Source organism: Carettochelys insculpta, chromosome 21 (assembly GCF_033958435.1).
Source record: "Carettochelys insculpta isolate YL-2023 chromosome 21, ASM3395843v1, whole genome shotgun sequence".
Taxonomy (NCBI): domain Eukaryota; kingdom Metazoa; phylum Chordata; order Testudines; family Carettochelyidae; genus Carettochelys; species Carettochelys insculpta.
The window spans coordinates 8,034,790-8,061,973 of record NC_134157.1 but is presented as its reverse complement, the minus strand read 5'-3'; the positions used below and the strand labels follow the sequence as shown (position 1 = coordinate 8,061,973).

The 27,184-nt window shown below is 43.3% G+C and overlaps 1 protein-coding gene across 13 annotated transcripts in view; it reads right to left on the bottom strand.

The window, feature by feature from the left end:
• Nucleotides 1-27,184, bottom strand: part of TNC (tenascin C) — a 103,771-nt gene that overhangs the window by 35,408 nt on the left and 41,179 nt on the right. For 4 of the 13 annotated variants that reach the window (XM_075015812.1, XM_075015813.1, XM_075015816.1 and 1 more), the window contains exons 3-13: nt 24,238-25,830; nt 22,621-22,884; nt 21,176-21,291; nt 20,612-20,768; nt 19,288-19,557; nt 17,741-17,926; nt 16,736-16,825; nt 15,644-15,907; nt 11,137-11,496; nt 7,828-8,247; nt 3,922-4,194 (exon numbers count right to left, since the gene is read on the bottom strand). In XM_075015812.1, coding sequence (XP_074871913.1) covers nt 3,922-4,194; nt 7,828-8,247; nt 11,137-11,496; nt 15,644-15,907; nt 16,736-16,825; nt 17,741-17,926; nt 19,288-19,557; nt 20,612-20,768; nt 21,176-21,291; nt 22,621-22,884; nt 24,238-25,830 — 3,993 coding nt within the window. Of the gene's footprint in view, nt 1-657; nt 931-3,921; nt 4,195-7,827; nt 8,248-11,136; nt 11,497-15,643; nt 15,908-16,735; nt 16,826-17,740; nt 17,927-19,287; nt 19,558-20,611; nt 20,769-21,175; nt 21,292-22,620; nt 22,885-24,237; nt 25,831-27,184 lie in introns of all 13 variants that reach the window. The other 9 variants (XM_075015810.1, XM_075015811.1, XM_075015815.1 and 6 more) reach the window with 4 other exon arrangements.

Below are 27,184 nucleotides of genomic sequence, written 5' to 3'. Positions count from 1 at the left end.
CTGAGCCTTGATGCTACAGAGATAGCTGGATGAGCAACTTCAGATGGTACTCAGTGCTAAGAATAAAATCCAGACCTGTGCAGACAATCAGTCATGGACTGTAAAGCACTTCAGTCCTCTATAAAAACCTAACCTGAGATCTCAAATAGGATTAAAATAGTGCATAGGCCTGGTAAAATTCCTTTGCCCTGGAATCAATTTCATCCAACCTGCAATAAAAAAGAAGGAAAAAAAACCCTTTGCCTATAAATTTGCCTATTCAAGAGAAATACTCCTCCCACAATGTAGCATAACAGATATGAATACGTGTTGCAAGGCTGAGGTGCCTAGCAAAGTATTGGCTCCATGCTCAAGAACTTGTTGAGGTTCTCCTCTCCAGCAGAAGTTGTCCTGTTTTGATGAAGTTCAGAGGAAAGAAAGTAGATTATTTCTGTTGTGAATAAGGGCGTTTCTCATCATTGTGATTACCTTTCCCTAAATATAATTTAACATCTTAAAATAATGCCAGCAACTCTTCATCAGAAGATGTTGTAGGATGAGGTAGGGGAATTAGCTTCAGGTGGATCGATGGGAGAAGATAAGGGTAGAGGAAAGGGAAGGTTCTGCAAAGAAGAGATAGGAGAAAGCTGAATTAATAAGTGAGGTAGGTTTTTATACCTGTAGTAGCTGCAGCACTTATTGCCTTTGTGCGGAAACCACGTGTGCTCCCGTAGAGGTAGACAATAAAATCAGTTTTTGGGGAAAGCCCTGAGATGTGAGCAGTCCTTAAGTTGCCTGAAATGTTATACTCCATGGGTTCCTGTAACCTGCTAGAATCAATAATTTCTATTGTAAATGTTGTGAAGGCCTCCTCCGGGGCTGTCCAGGAAAGGTTGAAGCTTTCAGGGGTAATGCTGGAAACCGTTAGTTCACCAACTTCGGGTACCGTTGCTAAAGAAGAAGACAAAATGAGAATTAGGTACCCATCTGACACTTTACAGTCAGGAATGCTGTGCTTGCATCTACAGCCTCCAAAATTCTAAGCTAAAAAGAGGAACAGATGATTCAAATAACAGCTCTTGTCAGCTCGCAGCAAGCTAAGGAGAAGAAAGCCATGAAGAGGAAGCCTCTAGCAATGTTTCCTATATGAAATCTGTAAGACTGTACTGGTTTACCATTCTTGTGAGGGTAGCCAGGATTCCTGGAGTATGTCTACACTGCAGCTGGGGCCATGTTCTCTAGTGGAGGTAGGCAGACACATATAGCTCTATTCAATGTAGTATGGTCAGCATAACAGTGTAGCCAGAATACAACCCCACCCCCCACTGCCACCCGGACTGTGGGTGTACCTACTAGGGTGGGTTACCCAAGCTGCTGCTGCCCTGGTGATTTTTAGTGTACAAGATCAAACAGAACCAGGACATATCTGTTTATCAGTACCCTCCCAGCTGCAGTGTAGATGTATCCTTTGAGGTCTGAGCATGAAAGTAGATGGCTGTGTCTACACTAGCCCCAAACTTCGAAATGGCCACGCAAAAGGCCATTTCAAAGTTTACTAATGAAGGGCTGAAATACATATTCAGCGCCTCATTAGCATGCGGGCGGCCGTGGCACTTCGAAATTGATGCGCCTCGCCGCCGCGCGGCGCGTCCAGACGGGGCTCCTTTTCGAAAGGACCCTGCCTACTTCGAAGTCCCCTTATTCCCGTCTCCTCATGGGAATAAGGGGACTTCAAAGTAGGCAGGGTCCTTTCGAAAAGGAGACCCATCAGGATGAGCTGCGCGGCGGCGAGGCGCGTCAATTTCGAAGTGCCGTGGCCGCCCGCATGCTAATGAGGCGCTGAATATGTATTTCAGCGCTTCATTAGTAAACTTCGAAATGGCCATTTGCGTGGCCATTTCCAAGTTTGGGGCTAGTGTAGACGTAGCCGATGTGTAAGAACACACTGTAGACCTTAAAGCCTTGGAGAATATATTTCTCTCTTTTGAGCTAAGCTGAAACTAGATCCATGGCTTGGTCAAGGAGACAGAGTTGAGTTTCATTTGAGCTCTTCCCCTCTTCCTTCCTGTTCAAATCACATGAAAGTTGGCATTGATTCCTGGAGCTTGAACCAAAGTACAAGAGATAGCTCCCTGGGGGTTCCTTCCCTTCTGCAGGCATTTCTGGGATGCCACAAAAGGGCTCAGAACAGTCCTATAATAGAAAATCCCTCAGAAAAGAGAATAAAAAAAGTCTGAAAGTTTAGGCAGTGAGTGTGACTGAAATAGAAGGGACAACCCCCAGTAGGGGGCCCTGACCACTGGTTACAATAAAGTAATAGAGAAAAAACAACGCGTAAGCCATACTTAGACAGGACACTGAGTATGTCTATGTGGACAGCAAAAATCTTTGGCGCCCAAGTCTCAGGGGCAGAGTCTACAGGCTTGAGTTTCCTCTATGGTGCTAAAAACAACAGTGCGGGTGTGCAAGCTTGAGCGGAGGTCTGTTTTCTTTTTAACTATCCCCCCAGTGCCACCATTATTTGCTCTCCTCAAAGGAGATTTACATTCAAAGGTACTACACTGTATTTGGGTACTACCCATACTCAGAGCTCAGGAAATTTTTAGTGCAAAGTCAATGGCAATGTACAGCACAAGCAACTCACGTCATAAACCTTTCTAGCCAAGCCAAAGCATGAAAATAACTACCATTGGCAAGCAGTGCCTGCTCATTTTTGTAATTCACTTTTATATTTTTCTATTTCCTTTTAGCTACTGGATAACATGTACTCAGAGGCAGCAAACAAGGCTAAGTCAGAGCCATTCTCCAAGCCAGAGAAAAGTTGCAGCAGGCTACAAAGGGCATTAATGAACAGTTCTGAGGATACCGTTTGACACAGATCATTAGTGCAGCTGAAGGAAGAACCATTGTGTTCTAGCTATTGACACCGAATGAGTGAGGCATACAAAGGTCCATTAATTATGGCCTTTTTGAATATCTAAAAGTGGCAGTGGAGCAGAGAACAATCCAATGAAGAAATTGTTTGCCTTGTCACAGTAGAAGTGTACTGTGTTGCAAGAGACATACCCCTAAGGCATATCATAATGGGAGTGGCTGCACGCTTTCTCAAGTAGAGAGCAGGCATAGCGTATAAAAAAATCTGCAAGGTGAAGATGAGGGACACAGTTCAAACTGGAAGTGAAAGAAAATCAAATGTCTGATTGGTTCTCCAATCAGGTGCAACACATGGTTCTTTTTATGTGAGGGTTGATTATTTAGAGTTTGGTAGATCTTTAAAATAATCTTATTTTTTAGAGATAGGCCTGAACCCCAACCATGAAACATCTTTGACTTTGAGGACTGCAAGGTCTGGAAGTGAATATAGGAACTAGTGCTCATCTCTGCTTTTCAATAACCCCGTTATATTTGCATCAGAGAAAGGTGAATGCATATCAGGGAAAGGTGCAGAGATGAGTCATATAAGTCACTTTAATTATTACTATGGATAATTATATGCCATTTGGATTTGCGTAGGGCCTAAGCTCACTCTAGCAGTATTCATTTCCATATTTTTTTATGCATTTGTTTGGAAATAACTTTTGGAATCCAAGAAACACAAGTGCTCAGGGCATTTTATAGCCCGCCAAAAGTCAGATTCACCACTTTCACAAACAACTTGTGCTCTTTCTGATTATGCACAATGGGCCTTGCTAGGGATATGAGAACAGTAAGGACAAATGGAGCATGTCACAGCATGATGGCTCTGAAACTCTCACTAGAAAACCTGGTTAACCATGAGACATTTCCAGGCAAAAGATGTTCAGCCATGCTTTCATAAACCTCTAGGATTAAGCATGCTCATGCAAAACAGTCCAGACTGGTTGCTGAAATAGCTCTGAATCACAGCTCTATCTATAAAGAAGGCAGAAGCATAGAAATGGATGAATGAATTAGAACGGGTACCTGTTGTAGTGTTAACAGAAAGGGGTTTGGTCTTGTAGCCCCGAATCACACCGTAAAGGATGACAGTGTAAGGCATGTGAGCCTTGAGACCAGTAACATTCACAAAGTGCAGCGTGCCTGGAACTGTGAGATTCCGAGCTTCTTCTGGGTTGCTAGACTCCCACACCTGAATGACAAAGTTCTCATAGGCCCCGTCTGCTGCTGTCCAGTTGAGTTGGAAACCATCCCAGCTAACTTTCGACACTGTTAACTTTCCGAGCTCAGGTTCCTCCTCTGAGTAAGGACAGAGAGTCAATTAATTACTCAAATTACAAATTAAAGTAACAAAGGAGACGGGTGCTGCTTGATGACTTTCCATGCTAATGAATTTCAGTTAAAATTGGTGCAGATATTGATGCACTCTTAAGCTGCGTCTACACGTGCACGCTACTTCGAAGTAGTGGCAGTAACTTCGAAATAGCGCCCGTCACGTCTACACGTGTTGGGCGCTATTTCGAAGTTGAAATCGACGTTAGGCGGCGAGACGTCGAAGTCGCTAACCCCATGAGGGGATGGGAATAGCACCCTACTTCGACGTTCAACATCGAAGTAGGGACGTGTAGACGATCCGCGTCCCGCAACATCGAAATAGCGGGGTCCTCCATGGCGGCCATCAGCTGGGGGGTTGAGAGATACTCTCTCTCCAGCCCTTGCGGGGCTCTGTGGTCACCGTGGGCAGCAGCCCTTAGCCCAGGGCTTCTGGCTGCTGCTGCTGCAGCTGGGGGTCCGTGCTGCATATACAGGGTCTGCAACTAGTTGTTGGCTCTGTGTATCTTGCACTGTTTAATGAAAGTGTGTCTGGGAGGGGCCCTTTAAGGGAGCGACTTGCTGTTGAGTCCGCCCCGTGACCCTGTCTGCAGCTGTGCCTGGCTCCCTTATTTCGATGTGTGCTACTTTGGCGTGTAGACGTTCCCTCGCTGTGCCTATTTCGATGTTGGGCTGAGCAACGTCGAAGTTGAACATCGACGTTGCCAGCCCTGGAGGACGTGTAGACGTTATTCATCGAAATAGCCTATTTCGATGTCGCAACATCGAAATAAGCTATTTCGAAGTTGGGTGCACGTGTAGACGTAGCCTAAGACGTGTTTAGATTTATGTCTGTCCTTGTTAAGTCAGTGGATAGCTTTGGAGACACAGCAATGCACAGCAATACCCAGGAGAGGGAAATAATAATAAATAATCATTTTAATACTATAATATTTCATTTTGAAGGCAGCTTTGGAGTTGAAAGCATTTTAGAAACACTTACTAAGTCTTCATGTGAGGCAAGTATTTCTATAACTATTTTACGTCTGCCATCAACAATTCAATGATTGCCACTTTAAAGTGATCCTGGTACAGATTGAACCTCTATTGTCCAGCACCCTCAGGACCTGATTGATGCCAGACAAGAGAATTTGCTGGACAACAGGAGGTCAATATTTTCTAGCACATTACCAACATGTCCACTGTTGACTGGGCTCTTAAAAGACATTTGGGGTAAAATAGAGCTAAACAGTGCAGAGCACTGAGAGTCAGGACTGATGGCTATAAACAAACTTTATTGGACCACAGAAAATTTGCCCACTCCCATGATAAGTGGTCGCCCAGCTAACGAAAATCATGCTGGATTACGGAGTTTGCCCAATGAGAGTGTTTTGGATTACAGAGGTTCAATGTTTACTTCAGAAATTCCTTTTCCAAGGTTAGACAGATACAGAAGTTTAGTTAAGTACCAGAGTCTGTGAATTTCCTGTTTGTGAGGGCGTCTACTTGAAATGATGTTGGTTTTGTTTGTCATTCTGAAGTACTAATTGATTCTTTTTAAAATCAAATAAAGAACAGTGGTTTCTTGGCCCGTAGGTGCACATCTTTAGAGATATGCCCTAATTATAATGAATGTGCCTTTTCCTAATGGTTAACATGAGCATTATGGGGGCATATAACAATAACTTTTTTGAAAAGACAAGGTTATGATTTCAAAAGCAGGATCTCTGGCATGTGCTAGAAAATCCTTCCTGCACAGAAGCAAGGCAACTGACACAGCTTTTCAAACTCACACTGAAAATCAGCATCTTCTTATCTGGGTTATGAACAGGGAATCTCATCTTTTAATCTGTGATCAACTTTTGGATGAGGCCCATTCTGTCCCCTCTTTTCTCTTATTGGCAAGGTAAAAGCTTTAATAATGATGACAGGGCCTGATTCTGGAACCCTTACCATGTTGCTGAGCAGATCTCATGAGAGATGTTGCACTAGGACTGATTTTCAGTTATATTCAAGTTTTTTTTTAAGCTACAGGGGTGTAAGGTGCTTTAAAGGTTTACATCTATTTTAAGGCAGGTTAGCGTAAAAGGGCCTTAGTGCAGATAAGCGTACTTGTGTAGGAGCTCATCATGTAAAGTAAGGGTTTCACACAGTATGTATGCACATGTGCTTTGCATGCCATAATTATACTATATGGGCCTAATTTTCAGACATGTTGAGCCACCAGGAGTCCACATTGGCTGAACTGGATTTTTGGATGAGCAGACCCTTTATCTCTATAGGAAAGTGGAATCACTCAGGTCCACTGAAGCTGCCTCCTATCCCCCTATGGTCCTGGAAAGAGTAACTTTTCACATCAGTGCACCTCAAGAACTTTGCATGAATTCAGAGCTGAGCTGTTTTAACCAAAATAGGGATCAGACATTCATTATGACGTAATGCAATTCCTGTTTAGATATCACTGTTCAGATGGAAAGAGAGAATGTAGGCTAGGAAAGAAATGAATAGTCTTTGATGGCAACAGAGACATAAGGCATTCCTTTAAAATCAAAACACCCCCACCTACAACACCACAAAGAAATAATGTCACAGACTTCTGTCTTTTAAGGAAAAAATATTATCTGTTGTGCGAGTGCTATAACAACTTAAAATAAAAGCCATTCAGATTTCCCCGAATATAACCTTCAATTTTCCATTCTCTTCCAAGACGCAGTGTTACAAAACCCTTTTCCTTTCAGTTTCCCGTTTATGGACATGCATGTGTGAGATCTGGAAATACATCCAACTCCCATCATGCTCTTCTGTTCTCAGACACAAATCATGCAATGCACCAATTCTGATTGCCACAGAGCTCAACCAGGCTCAGCAGTAAAGCTTTGACCATACATGACAACAGAGATGAAGAAGAGATGATGTTTCTCAGCTTAAAAAAAAGATAGAACACATTGTAGAAAAAGATGAAACTCTTTGCCCCCTAGGTAAATCATATATCTCACACAGGGGTCATTTTGGTACTGGTGCCTAGACTGGGAGTGCTGCTAGCCTTTTCTCTATTTCTCCAAATGTACATTTGCATCTTGGTACGAGATCATTCATGAATTTATATGACTGTTTCCTTTTACTGTTATATTTTTCAAGGAGAAATCACTGTGCTGTAGGAAAAGATGCTGTTTAAGAACTATGAAGATTCCCACTCACAATGTGTTACAATCTTTTTTTTTCCCCCCGCCTCCTTCAGACATCACCTCTTCCATGGAAACACTGCCAAATGTTACCACTTTGCAATCCTCCTGTTGCAGGGATCACAATCCAAAAAACCCAGTAATATCTTGCTATTTTCATTTGTGTTGTAAATAGCAGATGCATCTAATTCCCTCTTTACATGCAAGGGAGAATCAATGCTATGCCTCTTCAAAAGCTGGATGGGGAACTGCCCATGCTACATAATTTAATGTCCTCATTCTGAAGCAACAAGAGTTTTGTCCCATGCAGAAAATAATTTCAGAAGGAAGCTCTGTTATGAAGTCTGGAATTTCCTCAGTGAACCCACAGAACAAGGTGAGGTGCAGAATTTCAAAGCAAAAACAAGAGCACATGGATAACAGAATCCATAGAAAATACCTGTAGCAGCTATTGCATCCAATGACCGAGACAGCTGGCCTTGAGTGCTTCCACGGAGATTAATCAGGTATTGTGTGCCAGCTATGAGATTGGTAAATTCTGTTTCTCGTAGGTTTCCTGGCACCAAGATTTCCTGGGTTTTGTTTAAACTGGGCAGACTTTTCAGAGTGATAAGGAACTTATCAAATAATGCATCTTGCACTGCCCAGGACAGTGTGAAACTATTGAAAGTCCTATCTGTTATTTTAAGATTATGAATTTGGGCAGAGGCTTCCAGGATGGAAAAATCAGTGGGCACTGAAAACAGAGTGAGAAAATCAGTGGTTGGATTTGCCAAGTCACTTATTTCAGTAGGTGCTGGACTGGTAGGATTAAATGTTGTTTCACTGGCTGATTCTCCAGAAGTTGTGACTAGATGGGCTAAACAGAGGCAAAGCACAAGTTAAGTTTTTCTTATTTTATATATAAAGCAAAGAAACAGAATGACACCTAACGTGAAAAAGGATAGTTTTTGTAGTTTGTTTTAAAGATTTATAAACACAGAGAAAGCAGATGGTGTAGCTGATTGTTTGGAGACTGAATCCATGTTGTAAGCAAAGGAAGCATTACAAAGTTTAACAGTCTCATACCAGCCATGCTCAGTGGTAGCTTTAGAGCATCAGTCTTTAGAGATACTGCATCAAATCCTCAACTAGTGTAAATCAATATAGCTTCACTGGCTTCCCTGGAATTGTGCTGATTTACACTGGCTAAGGAGCTGGCCCTCAATCTCCTAAACATGCCTTCTAGCCACGCAATACGACAGCCAACGCTACTGATGGAAACCAGAAACGGAATGCATGCTAGGACTGCTGACATGTCTAACACAGAATGAGATTCAGCTATAGGGGGAACATTGCTAATTTTCTTCCTATCCTAAGAAAAACAAAATTGGAACTGTTGGCTGTCTGCACACATGCCACATTCTTTAAGAAAATGGGGAGAATGTAGGGAGGCTTCTTTATTTAAAGAGCTTCACAAGACAAAGAGATGAGCCAGCACTTGCACAGTGCATGGGTTTTGCATGCTACCCAAGAATAATTAGTATGCCTTACACCAGTATCATCCTTAGGGTTAAACAGATAGGAGAGAACGTCCAGCTCATTTGGAGAGTAACAGGCAGGTAACTTTTCTGGTACTTCAGTTAATCAGACAGCACTATCGCCTCATTCGTGAACTAAGCACGCCATTCCACACTGAAACGGCTGTCCTCTTTTCTTGTCTCAATGGCATTCATTTAAAAGACACTGAGCAGCCTTCCAGCAGCAGGCAGATCAGCATGGGTACATGCCCTAGATTCAATACCTGTCTCCAAACTGACAAGATACTAGCGTATCACAAAAATGTTTGCAGAAAAGAAAGAACAATTAAAAACATCTTTAAACAAAAGCAAAAAACCCCCAGTATCTAGAAAATACATTTCCAGCACAAATACTTGTGTAAAGTACCTTTTCTGCTGATCTTCAAGAAATTGGACAGCCTACGGGAACAATTTACTTATATGGGTCATGGATCAATTAACTCTATTGCTGACTTAAGTCACATGATTTACTCCAGTGTGAGACCAGAACCAGGACACATATAATGTCTAACTTAGAGATAGAAGCTTTAACATCATGATAGTACATTCCCTACAACGACCACTACTACACAAATTCCCATTTTGCCAGTGAGGATACTGAGTTAGCCTACAGTTATTAAAAGAAAATCAGTTTTTATGTTAATATGGCATCCATAGGGAGAAAAATGAGGAAAGCATGCAACATCTAAATATTAACCTTCTACAAGTCTGAGAACTGCAGTTACATCATCTGTGTTTTCACAGGAGATGCCACCCATTCTTTTCTAAGCATATGGGCAACAACAGATTCTGAGGAATGTGTTAACTAAAGGCAAATGCTGGCTAGACATTGATTACCTTATATTCATGCTGCTAGTTAACATTCAATCTAGACTATGTCCAAGAATATAGACATGCAGGCATACAGACACAGACAAGCAGAATAAGGACTACAGCAAAATTATCATCTAGATATAACCTCCATGATGTAAACTGAGGTGGAGATCATAGAGAAATGCTAAAATGGATGTGAGAGAAAAAGGCAGACTAATTTTACACTTCTTTCTGCACTTGCTGATAAGATAAACTCATAACTGAGGGGAAAGGGTGAAAATTAGTGTGTTGACAATTTCTGAATGTCAGAATTTTGATAAAATGTCAAATCAGAAAGAAAGGGAAATTTTCAGTGATATTTGCACAAAATCCTACCCCTCCGCCATTGGCTTGAGACATTTAAAAGTTGATCTAATGTCAGTTGCCAAAATATAAATTTTGTAATTCCAAAATAAAAAAACAAAATAAAAAGGAATTTTTGAACAACGTTGCACAAATGTCTTCCTTTTTTCAGTCACGTTTTATAGAAAATGTGCATTTGGGTGGCCACCTGCGAGAAATTTAAATGCTGCCCAGCTGATTATCAGTGCCCACAATTGCCCACAGCTGGCTGTATGTTTCTCTACTGGTAGTACACATCCATACATGCCTTAGGCATGCCACGAAATTTATTCTGCATGTGGGTGGAAAAAATTAGAGGGAACATTACCTGTCACCTGTTCATTGCTGATAATCTTACTCTGAGCATGGGGAAATGGGGACACAACCTTAAACAAGCAGAAGCCATAAGAAAAAGAGACTGACACAGACTATTGTCAAGTGAGTCCATGGCAGATAGAACACATCTTCTTTAGTCATTCAATAGAGTAGGAAGCTATTTTCTCCAAGCCATGCTCCCATTCATCCAGCTCTTGGCATGTAACTCATTTCCAAAGACAAGACAGCATCTGATCCAAGAGAGGTCAGTAACCAACAAACAATCTGTGCACCATTGCAGAGGAATGTTAAGCAGGCACTCAGCTTTTATGAAGTCCATTGATTTATTTCCACATGCTACTCATGCGTGTACACATAACTGTTCCTCCTTCTCCAGCATCCACCTTGTGCTGCTCAGATGCAAAGATACAAAGATGCAATCTGACTGCTCAGTCTCCTCAAAGCTGGGCTATGTGGATACACTGCAAATTGACTATCTACTCTGATAAATGTATTTGGAAAGATATGCCAGAGAAAGGGTCTTTCCTGACAACACGTGGTTTATTCTCCTCTGCTTCTCTGATTGTTCTAGACTGCAAACATACCATCGTCCTGGGTGGACCATCTAAAAATGTGGACCATGATTATGGACCCCTTGGTTAACAACTGAAATGATGTACCTGTTGTAGCCACAGCTTCAAGAGGATGGGAGCGTTGTCCTCCAGTCATTCCGTACACCTTGATTTTATAGGATGTGTTAGCCTGGAGGCCATCAATCACAGTGCCTAAGGAGTTTCCGGGTATGAAGACTTCTGCCAGAGGCCCCGCTGCCAAGTCCACCTTCTTGTACTCCACCACAAAACTAGTGTAGACACCCAAGTCCACCTTCCACGAGAGACTAAAGCCATGCGCCGTCATATTGGAGACCACCACATCCCTCAGCGAATCCTCCCCCATCCCCGAAGCCTCCGAGCTCCAGGATCCAGAGTACTCATCTGGGCCAGGAGTTGCCTCCCACTTTAGATCTAGACTAGGTGTGGCTATAAAGAAACAAACAAGGAAAGGATAGCATAGATAGGATAAATTCCTTTCCTTTTTCCCCCGCCCCCCAAGAATAAAAGTCAATAAACTGAATGCTTTGTATTTATTACCTGGCTGTGAGCAGAACCATCTGAGCAGATTTGAAACCCAGGACCCTTCAGCACCAAACTTCAAACCTGTAGCACATGAGCTAAGGGATCCGTTCAGTTACTCAGCAGTAGTAGAGGATGGTTACCCACTAGTGGGTCAGCAATTGAAGGAGATTGTGACATACACTTTTGGCCTGTGTGTTCCACAATGTGCAAAGATCGTTATTAGTGTATGTGTGAGTACCCAGAGGCAGTGGGTATTGTTTGTATTCTCAAAGGGAGATTGAAGGTGGAATGAGGGAACACCAGCCAGGCATACAATGCACAAGCAAAATAATATCTTCAGCTTAAGGAGCAATGCCTATCTTACAGGATTTCAGTAGACGATAACTGACTGATGCAAACAAAACAAAAGTAATAACAACCCTGCAAAATAAAGCCAAAGATTCCCTGAGCTCTGCAGGCCTGACGGAACAAGAAGAAATCAGGGGGATTAAGGAGAAAGACTAAAATTACACAACATGGGTAAAGAGAGGGAACTTTGAAAGCAAACACACTCTCTTCTAAAGCAGGCTGCAGTAAGATCCATTTTTCGTTTTCCATTTATAGCTCATAAAGCTAAATTGTTTGCCTACTATATCAGATAATATATTTTCTTGGATGCTTCACACACACACACACACACACACACAATCTCAATATGCACTCATGATAAAGTATTCATTGTAGGTATTCATGATTATCTACAGTATTCAGCAATAATGCAAGAAATCTGCAGGCCTGAATCCAGCATGAACAGCTAAAGCATGTTGGCAGAGTAAGTTAGCATAACTGACCTTTGTCCTAACTAAAGTGCTTATTGTGCTTAATGTTCCTTAGGTTCTGGGGAACCAGACAGGGAAATGACCTTCAAGGCTGTGCTGGTTCATCTGGTGCCAGAACCTGTTGTTAACCGCAACTGGAAATATCAGGACAGAGAAGTTTTCAAAGGGCCAAAGGCAATGGTTTTGACATCAAATAATCTTCATTAATATGTTGTGATAAGTGTCAATCTACTGAACTGTATAATAAAGGTACCAGAGAAATCCCCAGGGTGAGGAAATAAAATATGAGCATAGTAAGCTTGGTTGAAATTAAGTGATGACAAGACCCTATAAATATTTAGGCTTTTGGCCGGAGTGAGTTAGCTAGTGTGTTTTCTTGGTGTTAGTGTTTTTCTTAGTGTCTTTTGAGTCAGTATGCTTTGAGTTAGTGTTTAGTCTTATCAGAGAGGTAGCAAGTTAGTCTGTATCTTCAAAAACAAGAAGTCCTGTGGCACCCGATAGACTAACAAATACTTTGGAGCGTAAGCTTTCGTGGGCAAAGACCCACTTCGTCAGATGTTTAGTTTCTCTCTTCTATTAATTAATTAGCTTAGTTTTATAGAATAGTTTAGCCATTCAGTACTCTACTTTCTGAGACCTTCAACTTCATCAGGCATGCCAGGGGCAAGGTTGACCCTACACCTCTTATCAACTCTTCTGGAAGGGGTCTGAGAAAGCAAACCTAAATAATTCTTTATCTTAGTAATATAGCCAGAAGGAGTCTTAGAATGGAATTATGTTGTAGTAACCTTATGCTTTCTAATGTTTGTTACTCTTGCATGCATTTTATTAAAGACTTTAAGGAATTGGTATTGTCCTCAATCTAGATACCCTCGCTGTATGCCTCGAAACTAGAAACTAAAGAGTTCTCTGGGTTCTCTCTCTTTGCCTGACCTGAATTCGGATAAGAACCTAAGTGTCTTCCGGACATGTGTGGCAAGTGGTGAGCCATAACTCCTGGTCCATTAATTCAGGTCACCACAGTGAGGAGGACAAATGTCTCTTTTAATGAACAAGTCTTTCTAAGCTGCATCCAGGGGATGCCTCTGCTGAATCCCTCCTAGGATACAAAGAGCTAGTTCCATCCTAGCTATGCTTCTGGCGCCTTCCACTTGAATCTGTTACACTCTGCTCCCCACAGCTCGGAGCAAGCACTCACCCCATCTACCAGCACAGGGGTCATCTCTAGCTTTGGGAAGAGCATGAGAACTGACAAGATTTGTTTTGCTGGGCCAGAGGACTGTAGGATCTCACACATGCCGGGATATGGATGGGCTAAAGAAAGAAGCAAACTCACCCCCACTCCTGGCTCACACCCCCACAGGCTCTTATTTTACAGTTCCTGATTCTTATGCATTTGGGATCCCTCCCAAGGGAAAAGAATACAGTGATGGGTTACAATCAACTTGTACTGCTGCATCTCAAGTGATACTGTGGGAACTTCTTGGTTTGTGGGACAAAAACAAACACCTAAAACATTACACTGGTCTCATGCATTTTGCTTTTAAAATATCCCAAGAAGATAAAGAGTAAGACACGGGGGATTTTGTTGATGCTGAGAATGGCTACCCTGTGAAATTCCACTGCAATGTCCTTCTGATGTATGCGGTTTAAGCCTTTTCACCCTCTCAGTGTACTTCCTGTGAGGGTCTAAATATTCTTCAAAGAGAAGGGGGAGAAATAATCCTGGAAAGATCAAAGCTTTGTTCATCTTTGCAATATAAACTTGTGTCTTTGCTTTGTGTATCAGTGCCGCCTCCTATGTTTTCTCCCACTTGGCTACTGGCCCTATTTATTCATCATACAAATTACTTCACGTGGATGTTTACAGATTATAAACTCTCAGATGTCTTGAATTACTTAACTCGTGTAAACCATTTATAGGAAGAGTTAGCATGGAAATTACTAAGGAAATTACTAATTACTAAAGTTGGGTTGGGTCAGATGGACTATGTGGCAGCAGAATAAGGTGCCTGCTTTAATTTTGAGATATCACAATATCCCGCCATGTTCACTGCCTACAAACGCTAATTTGTAAGATCTGGGATGTCTTGCATGGGTTTGTTCTCCAGATGAATTGAAGGAAAGAAGGTCCAGATCTCCAGCTGGTGCAAATTCATTTAACCTCACTTTTTTCAGAGAACCTGTGCGGATTTATATCAGGGTAGTGCTAAATATAAAAGACCCTGAACATATGGAGGACTCGATTATCTTTTACTCTAAGGCCATGAACGGATACAGCGCTAACTCTGGGCCATACTTAAACACATTGGAGAGTTTTCCACTCAAGTTTCAGAGTGTTAGCTGTGTTGCTCTGGTTTTGGAGGTTGAGGAGAGGGATTCCTATGACACCTTAATGACTAACAAATTTATCATGGCATACACTTTTATGGGCTGGAGCCCACTTCATTCAATGCATCTGATGAAGTAGGCTTCAGCCCATGGAAGCTTGTGCCTAAATAAATGTGTTAGTCTTCAAGGTGCCACAGGGCTCCTCCCTGTTTTTATTTAACCAGATATCCCACTGGTTTCAGTAGAAACTCCATGAGGAATGAGGTACTGCTCAAGGTGAATAATAGTGGCAGAAGGGCCCTTTCTTACTCAGCAGCGTAGCAATCACGGTATCCAGTGGAATCAAGGGTCTGAAACCAACATTATAATATTAGCTTTTCTGTGCAGTTGAAAGAAAACAATGGTGAAAGGCAAAAGCAGAGCTCCGAAAGTATCCCAATGCTTTCAGTGTCAAGCAAGGCTGCAAGGAAAATTCATGAAGGTGATTGGGAAAATGTTAAACAGATGTGATGTTCAGATCTTCTTCTTTGCTTGCTCTGGACTGTGGAACAAAATAAACCATTAGAGTGACATACAAAAACCCATCCAATTTAAAGCAAAGAATGAGGTTATATGGTGCCTGCAGGAGAACAAGTATATTGTATGGGTTTGCCATAAGGGATAAGCAAGCACACAACAGAGGTGCTGGAGAGAAAGAAAGGGAAGTGGTAAATGCACGGCTATCCCTCAGTTAAGCTTCCACACCAAAGAAAGAGAATGCAGGTTTTCTCACTGGCTAATGTGTTCAAAACTGCTCCCCAGCAGTGTCTTGGAAAGCAGGTGCCATTTTGTTTCGACTGATCATCTTATCTGCTCTTTAAGTGAATCCAACACAGAGCCCCCATTCAGCTGCTGTTACTTACCAGTAGACTCCTTCACTACTGTGGGTTTGCCCTTGTGCCTGCCCTTCTCTGCTATGAGGCTGATGGTATATTCTGTACCAGCTTCCAGCTCTCGCAGGATGTAAGAAGTGCTGTCTGCTGGTATCTCGATTTCATTCTTCCTCCCAGAGGGAATAATGTAGATGAGGCGGTAGCGATCGAACTTGGCCAGTGGTCTTTTCCAGCGGAGTGAGAGGGTTGTTTCGGTGCGATCATTGACCTCCAAGTCCTTGGGGTTATCCAGATCTGTTTGTTAGAACACAGAGGTTATTTGTATGTCTGAATAGCTTATGTTCCTCGGTGCAGGAGCTGTGTACTGCCATTGGGATAGTCTGTTAGCAAACTGCAGAAAGAAACCTAATTATACCTATTGCTTGAATAAATTCCGTGTAGTGTGATTTCCCTTTCTGTGTCTTTTCAGATCCTATTCCAAGGTCTAAGTACAAACAGGTAAAGTCCTGTTTACCTACGAACCAAGAAGAACCCAGATCTCCCTCATTAATTTTATCAGGGCTGCATGGGAGAGAGACAGATTCTGACCCTTTAGTTTAATTGCTTTTACCTACTTTCTGTTTCAGCCAGGAACTCCTGCATTGAGCCCTTGTCATGAAACTAAGGCAGGTCTCAGCCTGGCAGTCATGGCCCCCTAGGAGACAGTGGTTGCCACAGACACGTGTTACAATCACACTGGTAGTAGTGGAAAGGGGATACCAGTATAGAAATGGAGGTCCAGCTACAAAAGAGGCTGAGATTCATTGAAACAGAACATATCTTTAGGAAGACATCCAGTCCTGGTGAAAAGACTCCAGTGGATGGAGAATTTGCTGTCCCCCCTCACTGAGCTGGGCCAATGGTTAACTAAACCCACTGTTAAGTTTTTATACATTTGGAACCAGACTATGACATATGTTGTGGGCTTTTCTCTTTTCCCCAGCAGCAACTTTCACTTTCCAGGGACTATGAACATGGCACAATTTAGGAGACATCTACACTTGCCCCTTCTTGGGGGTTTTGAATGGCTCCTGGTTTCTTTGCTGTATCCCCCAGTGTGGCAAAGAGAAAGGAACATCTCACCGGTTGCAGCATTGATGGTCGTAGGAAGGCTCTCTCTGTCCTGCTTCACGGCTGTCACTCCAATGCCATATTCAGTTCCTGGCCTGAGACCTATGGTGAAGGTGTAGAGATTTGCCACTCTTTAGGGATGGTACTAGCCAAAAGCGTTTTGTTTTTGTTTTTAATGGGAAAGCTGGAGCAAGGGACAGCATAAGACCTTTCCTTTCCTAAGAACATTAAGAGCCAATTTTTCAGTCAGGCACTCGCTGGCCTTCAATGTTGTGGAAAAAACTTCAGAATGCACAGTCAACTTGATTAGTTATTATTAATTATTATATTTATTGTAATTATTTGTGTTACAGTACCTGGAAAATCCACCCAAGATAGGAGCCCTTTGTGCTAAGCACTGTACAAACATAAAAAGTGACAGGTCCTGCCTGAAATAGCTTATGATCTAAATCAATTTAATCTGCACAAGTGCGCAGACATCCATGTTGAATGTGCAAATCCAAACTGCCTAGAAAAGGCACATCACTCTGTGAGTGCTAAGTGGGTCTCCTGTTCCTCTGTTACGCGTATGTAGTTCCAAAGAAAGTTTGGTTTATAGGAAAGGACAACCAGATCTCCATAGCTAATGAGAAACTAATGAAAATACTCTTGTTACAGAGCATTGACATAATTATACCATGGTATAAAAATATATGGTGGTCTGAGGCACCAGGTGGGGACTTATGAAGCCTAAAAGCTGATTCAAGTCAAGATCTCTTTGTTTTCTTCAGAACAAGTTTTATTAACTTAAGCTTCCAAAATAAACAACTGAGGGATTGGAGGACAAGGCTCCTTCAAGGAAAGAACTTTACTCTTTGTTTTTATAGACCTTTCCCAGACCAACCAGGTACCCAGGTTCTGTTTGTAACTCCGTCCATGTTTTGACACCTTGCCACAGTGCATCATGGTAATAGAAGTTAGCTCTCGAGATGATTACTGGTGCCATTTATATTAACAACTCTCTCACTTGGATCCTACCTGTGAGCGTAACCTTGGTTGTGGCCTGATTACTCCTTGGCACAGTGATCTCAGCATGGTCTCCACCTGAGATGGGAGCAAACTTGATTCTGTAGTTATCAATGCTAGCGTGGCTGTTCTTCCACTCTAAGGTGATACTGTTGTCTGTCTGAGACAGACGCTTCAGGTTCTTTGGTGCATCCAAGTCTAAGGAGTGAAAAAGAGTTGTTTCATTCAGGACAGAAAGGAAGAATGATTCGCGCACCTAGCATATGGGAGCATCCTCAAAATGAAATCCATTTTCCCACAGAATTTACCGCTCATATGAATGACCTTGACCTGATTAAACCAATTTCTTTTAGTGAGGAGGGCAATTCACTCAAGCTAGTGTATAATATCATGTATCTTAGTGGAAAAATCTAACTTTTCACCAAAAATCTATTTTAAGCTAATCATTTTCAGAAAAAAAATACGAAAATTTTCAAGGAAAGCAAATACCTCCCGTGAACATTTTTCACTTTGCGCATTGAAAACTCCAATTTTCCATCCCATAAAAGATGGGATGGAAAGTTGCTGACTAGCCCTGGAATTCAGTATTGAGCAGATACACTCTAAACCTGGCCTAACGGAGTCTCATCCCTTGGAGTGAAATAGGGATTTTACCTAAAAGTCATATTTCACTACAACAATAGAGGCAAATCTTAGTTTGGTGAAACAACTCTGTTATGGGTCCTGTGGCACCATATAGACTAACAAATGTATGAGCATAAGCTTTCATGGGCAAAGACCCACTTCGTCAGACACAGACCTGCATCTTTGCCCATGAAAGCTTATGCTCATACATTTCTGTTAGTCTGTAGGGTGCCACAGGACCCCTCGTTGCTTTTGCAGATCCAGACTAACACAGTTACCCTTCTGATACTTAACACTGTTATGGAGTGAGAAAGGATTTCATACTTCTGTTCCATTTATTCCGCAGCATTGTCATATGGTTCCACTAACAGATCCAAACCATGACAGCACACTAAAAATGAACACTTTTAACAAAGTATTCCCAGCATAACCAAAGTTGAAACTGAGTTAAAAACAAAAGCAGGCAGAAATTTCCAGGACTAAGAAAGGGGGGGAAAAAAGAGTTCTCTTCTAATCCACAATGGATGCAGGGGTAGTAATGTTTCTGTTCAGAGCTAGACACTGTGATAATGGGACTTACAGGTAAACAGTAGATCAACAGACAGGCAAATAAGGTATGAGGAACACAGGGTATTGGTAGGGGAAAATGAGTGATTCAGGGTGAAAGTATCAAAACATCTTAAATGATCTGGAATCTACTTTCAATTTTCAAAAGAGATGCAGGACTTTAGGAGCCTAAGTTTCTCAGGGAACCAATGGGATTTAGGTTCCTAAGTCACTTTTGAAAAATTTAGTTGACTTCTGTAAGCCTATTTGATTGGTATAGTACAGTGCTGGCACATTGACTCTGCAGTGAAGCAACATGCATGTGTTGATGGTGATTATAGTAGAGCAAAAGGCATGATGCTGTGATCATACCTAGACAAACTCTTTACCTGTGACAAAGGTCTCCTTCGCAGGGTCGCTGACCATATTCCCACGCCGAGATATCAGTGTCACCTCATACTCTGTGTGTGGCTTGAGATTCCCAATGGAATATTGGCTTTCATCCTCAGAAAGGTCAATGGTTGTCCTGTCCCCTGGAACATCTTTGGGTCCATAGCTGAGCTCCATGTCATCGATTTCAGCCAAAGGTTTGAACCATGTGATTAAAGCTGTGGTGTCTGTCACATCTCTTGCTTCAATCTGGCTCGGGGCATCCAGTTCTGTTAGAGAAAGAGGAAAAAACATGAATTTTCTGATCCCGTGACAGAGAGGCAAACACAGTCTGGACACGGAACATTAACAGTGGTATCAAAACAAAGTTAAAATGAGCGGCTCCTATTAGCTGAACCTCATCTTCATGCTGACTTACTACTGGTGTTTAATATTCCACCAATGTAGATGGGAAATGCAGTGTAGGGCAGGAAAGAAATGGACATTGAGCCCAGTTCTGCACTGGCACAGCAAGAATGAGCACATGTCCAATCAGGTTCTGCAGCTACATGAGGAATCCTGCTGGTGCCAACTACAGGTTGAACCCCTATGGTTAGGCACTCTGACCTAGCAACATCTGTGGTCCTGAACTTCAGTGGCTGGGAGCAGGGCCAGCTGGAAGTCAAGCAGCATGGGGTTACAGGAGCATGGCTGGGTCCAGGGCTGGCAGTGCAGCCAGCCACAGGGGCTGGGGCCACTAGCACAGCTGGGAGTGGGGCCAGAGCTGGCACACTGGGATGGTGGTGTGGCTGAGAGCATGGGCATAGCTGAGGCGTCAGGTCTTGGTCTGGTAGCACAGCCAGAAGAGCTGCTGGGGCTGGGCAGCTGGTGCCCAGGGCAGGGAGGATGGATGGGTGTGGTGCAGAAGTGCAGCCACCTGTGCGGCTGGGAGGAGAGCCTGGAAGCTGGGAGGATGGTGCCTCCCCCTCCAGTGGAGCCTGGAGAGTGGCAGCTGAAGGGCCTGCATTGGCTTCCCTGGTCTGGCAAACTCAATCCTTTGGGATTGGTCAGGTCCCCAGGGTGCCTGACCAAGGAGGTCGAACTTGCAGTTCATATGGCTGAGTAGGGACGTGAAGCCTGATCTATTTCATTACATTCTCTGAACAAGATTAGAGTGCACCGCCTACCAGAAGGAACATCTTAGACTGATAGCCCAGGAATTCCTTGTGTGACCTACAACAGCTCTTCTCTGCTACGGGTCTTCAAGGGGACATGCTGTCTGGCTTGCTTTTCCTTCTGTTTAACATCTCCACAGAGTGCACCAAATAACAGACTGGTACTTACTTGTAGTAATCACTCGAAACAGCCCTGGTCCTCTGGTTTTGTTTTTCACTATATGCAGGGATACATTATACTCTTGTCCTGGTGCCAGACCTGGCTGCATGTACGATGTCTGTGGCCTCTTCAAGCTGTTGGTTATGTCCCCGTTATCCTCCTTTTTCTGTAACAGACAAGGCAATTGATTAAAATGATAGCTGATCAGAACATTTTAGACTAGCTGCTTTTTCTTCCCCAACTTGACTGAAATGTCTTCTGGAGACAGATTGATTTGGACAAAGATTTGGATGGGAAAATTTTCCAGGTTCCTGGGTAGACTCTCTCATCATTTCCAGGGAGACAGGGGTGAATCAAAAACCAGACCTTTGTGAACCATTCCAATTTGTGAAAACTTTGGAAAGGTTTGGTTTTCATTCCAGGGAGGAACGGAAACAAATTTTGAAACTCTCCAAACTTACTGTGAGATAAAATAGGCTTACTCTATCCAGCTCCAGTTAGCATGTAACATAAGAGGAGCCCAACATCCTGCACTTGTACGCAGAGGCTTCACTGAATGAGGTTTTTCCTTACTGTGTTTCGGAAGATGAGCTCCCATCCATCAAAAGAAATGTTCAGAGGATCCCATTCCACCTGCACAGATGTCTCCTTGATGGATTTGAATGTCAGACCTTCAGGAGTGGGCAGATCTATGAGGAGGAACAGCAAGAAGGTAGATTCAGGGGTCAGTGTCTCCACATGTCTGGGAACAGAGTGTTCACAAAGGAATATGGCAGTGAAAATGCCTGGGGACATTTGTGATACTACAAGATGCTTATAAAGTAGAGTGATGGGTGCTAGATAAAAACTGGATTAGACAGACAGAGAATCAGTACAATGAACACACACATGGTAGACATATATCAAAGGTGCATTCTGTAGGTGGATGGATGACTTTTTTCACCCCAGAATTAATGTGAGAGACACCAAACTATAGGAAAACCCACCCACTGTCCTGACTCCTCCATTCAACCTCCTCAACTGTACATAAAGCTCTGGCAAGACTAAAAATGCAGTAAAGAATCTTTCTTCCCCTTTTCAAAGAAGGGGGACTCATATTTTAGCTTCCCAACATTTTTTTTTCTTTTTAGAGATTTTTAATCACCCTTGCTTGCCAGACCAAATATATATATGTCCACCACACCACACCTACGTTGGTGCCTTTTAAGAGACATACCCATCTCAGTACCTGCCAGTCTAGCAGTTCTTAAGGAGAGCAGCAATATATCTTAAAGCAGAAATTAGACTTTAGCCCCTTATGGTTATGGGTGAAAGTTCCTTTCTTTATAATCTTTCCAAGCACAGTAGTTAGCACCTTCGTGCAGTAAATCAGCAAATATATTACATACAACCCCTGAGCCTCTGCTTTCTCAAGAGGGCCAACTGGAAATGAGCATGTTTGGTCAGCAAGATTGAAACACGAGGATAATTAAGAGTGAATGCACTTACTTAATCTGGCTTTGATGGTGCATGTTTTTCTTTTAAAAAGCAAAATATTCTACAACAATGGCTTATAATAATGTCATAACTGGGCGAGAGAGTCACTGATGCAGAATAGAATGGAATGGCATGCTTTAAAAATGCCTGAACCTTGTACTGGATGAACTTCTCTAGTCTGGCACTTCCTGGGCGGACAACATCCGTGGTCCACCATGATTTTAATTAGCTGGATGGCCATTGATCATGGGTGTGCACAAGTTTCCCACAGTCCCATAAAGTTTGTTTACAGACACCAGTCCTGGCTCTCAGTGTTCTGTTCTATTATTTTGCTGTAATTTACCCCTAAATGTCTTCTAAGAGCTCATTTCAAGAAAACAATTGGAAAAGAAAGAATGCTTGGGCCAAACATTAAGAGGAATACAATAGAAAAATCATAACAAAAAGGGAAAAATCTCAAAGAAATAAAAAATCCAAGTAAATGTATATTAGGGATCAGACAGATGGTCAAATAAAGAGATTTCTGTTTGTTTTAAACTCACAGGTTGCCACTCTGGCGCTGATTGGAATACTCTTCTTATTCTTTAGGATGGCAAACACACGGATAAAGTATTCCACACCAGGCTCCAGTTCCTGGATGGTTGCAGATGTCTCATTTCCAGGCACGCTGAACTGCAGTTCTAGGCCACCAACACTCGTAGGAACATAGGTGATGAGGTACTCATTAACTAGATTCTCATTCTTCCATTCCAGATTTACAGTCTTATCTGTCACATCTGTCACTGTCAAGTCACTTGGAGGGGACACTGCAGGGGGGGAATAATGAATGGAAAGATCAGTCAGAAATGAACAACCTGGACCAGTTTCTGCTCTCACACCCGCATGCCATCACTCTTCACTGTATGGCATGTCCCTCTCTAGTAGCTGATGCACAGAGGTTATAAGACCACCAAAGCTGGTGGGAATTAGTTGATTTACCTCAAGTGCTAGTGGCCCATGTTTTTACTGCTGAAGACACTGGGTTCAGATGCCACTGTGAGCATGGGTGAGGTCAGCTATTTGGAGCTAATCCAACAATTTCAATATAATTGGTCCAGATTTTCATGGGTGAGAAATGACAATGTGTCTCAGGATTCTTCTGCCACATGGAAACTGAAGGAGATAAAGATTTGGAAATGGCCCCATATGGGCAGTAAAAGACGCAGAGCAGGGCTGCATATCTCAAGAGCTAGATCTCCTATCGGAGTGATCTCAAGTTGTCTTCAGAGCCAGGGCTTGTACTACCAGCACATGACAAAACTCCCAGCACTGGCACAGCTTTGCTGACCATCCAGTTGGAGAGGGTATGAGCCTAGACAACCCACTTCCCATACTGTTCAAACTCAGGTTGATTTACTCCCAAGGATCAGTCAACCATCTGAACTCCTTGGTCTCTTCTTGCTTTGTGCCAGAGCATGGTGTGCACTCTGATCTGTACACCTGCAACTGCTGTTATGTTGCAAGTGCAAAACCCCACTTTCCCCAGTTCAGCATGAGTATCATAACATACAACCCCATTCTTGGCCTGCAACTTGACTATCAGAAATATACAAAACTCAGGTGGTTGAGCTGGGAAGCATGTAGCCAACCTGCCAGTATTCCTGGAGTGCTGCAAGTCCTATTTTCAACTCAAAGTTCTCTCTAATTTGAGAAAAGACACTTCCCTTGGCAAATCCTGCTGACTCCTTAGGTTAGGACTTGTTACCACCCGCAGGGCTGAGCAGATGTGTTTTATATACAACCAGTACTGAAGACTAGAACAGTAGTGTAATGGGAAAATAAAAGTGCATGGGGGCATATTGTCAGTTACTGAAGTTCATGGAAACGGCATGGATTTACACCAGGTAAGAAACATAGCTAGAGTATTAGCCTCAGCAGCCTCGACAAGCTGGCCATCAAGTGATAAACATTATATCCCAGAACAGTAGAGCCTACGAGAATCTGGGCCTCACTGGCCTTGGTTAAACACTGCCTTAACCCCACTGACCTCACTGGGGTCATTCCTGGTTACACCATCATGAACAAGAACAGAATCAGACCCTAAAATCCCCATTAGCTGATGGATAAACAAAGGATAATTTAATGGGGGTTGGCTGGCTGAGACCAACACTAAAACCTACCACTGGAGCAGTCGTCCCCCTCATATCCCTCATCACAAATGCACTGCCCATCAACGCAGCGGCCCAGGTCATTGCAGTTGTTGAGGCAGGTTCGCTCGCTGCAGTCCGGACCACCAAAGCCCTCATCGCACAGGCACTGTCCGTCGACACAGCGCCCCCGGTTGTTGCAGTCGCTGGGGCACCTCTGCTGGCTACAGTCGATGGCTGTGTATCCATGGTCACATTCGCACTGCCCATTGATGCAGCGACCCCGGTTGTTGCAGTTGTTCAAACACACCAGTTCCCCGCAGTTCTCTCCAGTGAAGGCCTCATCACACACACACCTCCCATCCACGCAACGGCCATGGTTGTTGCAGTCATTGGGGCACCTCAGCTCAGCACAGTCATCCCCCATGTATCCTTCATCACACACGCACTGCCCACTGATGCAGCGCCCATGCCCGTTACAGTCGTGAGGGCACCTCAGCTCCCCGCAGTCTTCACCCGTGAAGCCCTCTTCACACACGCACTGCCCATTGAGGCAGTGCCCCCGGTTGTTACAGTCACTGAGGCACCTCAGCTCCCCGCAGTCCTCCCCGATGAAGCCCTCGTTGCACACGCACTGCCCGTTGATGCAACGCCCGCGGTTGTGACAGTCATTGGGGCACTTCAGCTGGCTGCATTCCTCACCCATGAAGCCCTCATCACACTCGCACTGCCCGTTGATGCAGCGCCCTCGGTTGCTACAGTCATTGGGACACCGCAACTCGCTGCAGTCTTCACCCACGAAGCCCTCCTGGCACACACACTGCCCATTGACACAGCGGCCCCGGTTGTTACAGTCTTTGGGGCACTTCACTTGGCCACAAGCTGCACCAGCAAAGCCCTCATTACACAGGCATTTCCCATTGATGCAGCGTCCCCGCTTATTACAGTCCTTGGGGCATCGCCGTTCACTACAGTCATCTCCCACAAAGCCTTCATTACAGATGCACAGCCCATTCTCGCAGCGACCTCTGTTATTGCAGTTGTTGGGGCAGGTCCGCTTCCCACAGTCCTCCCCGGTGAAGCCCTCCTCACAGTAGCATGTCCCATTGACACAGCGTCCACGGTCATAGCAGTCATTGGGGCAGATAAGCTCACCACAGTCTTCACCCGTGTAGCCTTCATTGCAGACACACTCTTTCTCCACACAGCGGCCATGGTTATTGCAGTTGTTCAGGCAGAGCGGCTCGCTGCAGTCCTCACCAGTGAAACCTTCATCACACACACACCTCCCATCCACACACTTTCCATGCTCGCTGCATGCCCCTGGGCAAATCTCTTCACTGCAGTCCTTGCCAGTGTACTCCTCAAAGCACAGACACACACCATCGATGCATTTGCCTTGGTCACTGCAGTCATTGGGGCAAGTCAGCTGGCTGCAGTCCTCACCAGTGAAGCCTTCATCACAGATGCATTTGCCATTGACACAGCGGCCTTTGTTGTTGCAATTGTTCAGGCATTCGGGTTCTGAGCAATTGGGTCCTTTCCAGCCAGGTTCACAAATGCAGCCACAGAGCTCAGTACTGTAGTTCCCTCGTCCATTGCAATAAGGTGTGGTATCCACTTGACCTGTATCAATGAATCAGAAAACTTGTCACATTTAATATGTGGCATGCATCAAAGTAGTTAGACACAGAAGACTCCTCCCATACAAGGGACAGAAGAACACACTTTTACCCCCTCATGGCAGAGGTCAGGGTTACAAAACGTTATTCTCTTGTATTAAATGGTGGGATTGGCATCCATTGACCCAGGGTCCATGGTTACCTATTCTCTTTAAAAATAAAATTGTAATGGTGTTAGTAGTGGGATGATGCCAACATGGAAGTGAGGTTGGCCTCATGGCCTGCTCACAAAAATCTCACACAGAGATTAAGGGTTGGGTCAACCTCAAAAAAAATGGCTTGGATAAATATCCAGAAGTTTTGTGTAAGATTGCACACTAGGTTTGGGTTGGACCACCTGTATTCTGAAAATAACTTCTCATCCTTCATTCCACTGCTCTGACATCCCAGACCAACCTCAACAAGAACAGAGGTATGCTGGAATAAAAAAAACAAACAAACAACAGTCAATTAAAAAAAACCAGTCAATTATAAGAATTTTTTTTCAAAAGGCTAAAATTTCTAAAATAACCAGTGATTTCAAAGAGCTTCAGTGGTGGGCACCCAGCTGGAAAAACCTGAATGAGGCTTCATTTTCAGAGTGGTTGCTTCGCATTTTCTGAAGATCAGGTCTCTTTAAGGCAGGGTGAGCAAAATTTTTATGGAGGGCCCCAATTTTTGTCCCTGCAATTAGCAGGGCATTTCCTACCTGTCTAATGTAATCCAAACAGCTGGAAACGTTAGTTACATTCATATGGAAAAAAAAAAAAAAAGAAAAAGAAAAAATCCCCTTTCGGCACTTGTAAGAAAATAAGTCTGTGCAATGTAAAAACCTTATTAACTGGTATATATAAAATGTGAATACACATCCATAAAATAGTAACATAGTTCAATGTTTTTAATGAGATGGATGAGCACAAGACCCAGCAGATGATTTAACTGCACCTCCCCTTATGAAATTTCACTCCCCACTGAGGTCCCTCCCCTGACATTGCTCACCCCTGATTTAAGGCATCCTAAAGGACCGAAATACATCCTTGTTTCTCCTGTAAAATTTAATTCACTGACATATCTTTAATTCACGCTAACAAGATGTAAAAGCTGTTTCCAGTTCCCACATTGTGTAGATTAGCAGGTATGTTCCTCTCATTAGTTTCATCTGAACTTCCTCACTGATGGAATATTTCTGACAGTTCCAGTAGAGGTCTTACCATTATATAGCACATGCTGACCCCAAAGCAGGGCACCATATAAGATGCTATAGGAGGCACAATAAGACTCCTTAGGTGGGCTGTTGTAATTTTTTCTTTTTCTTGTGT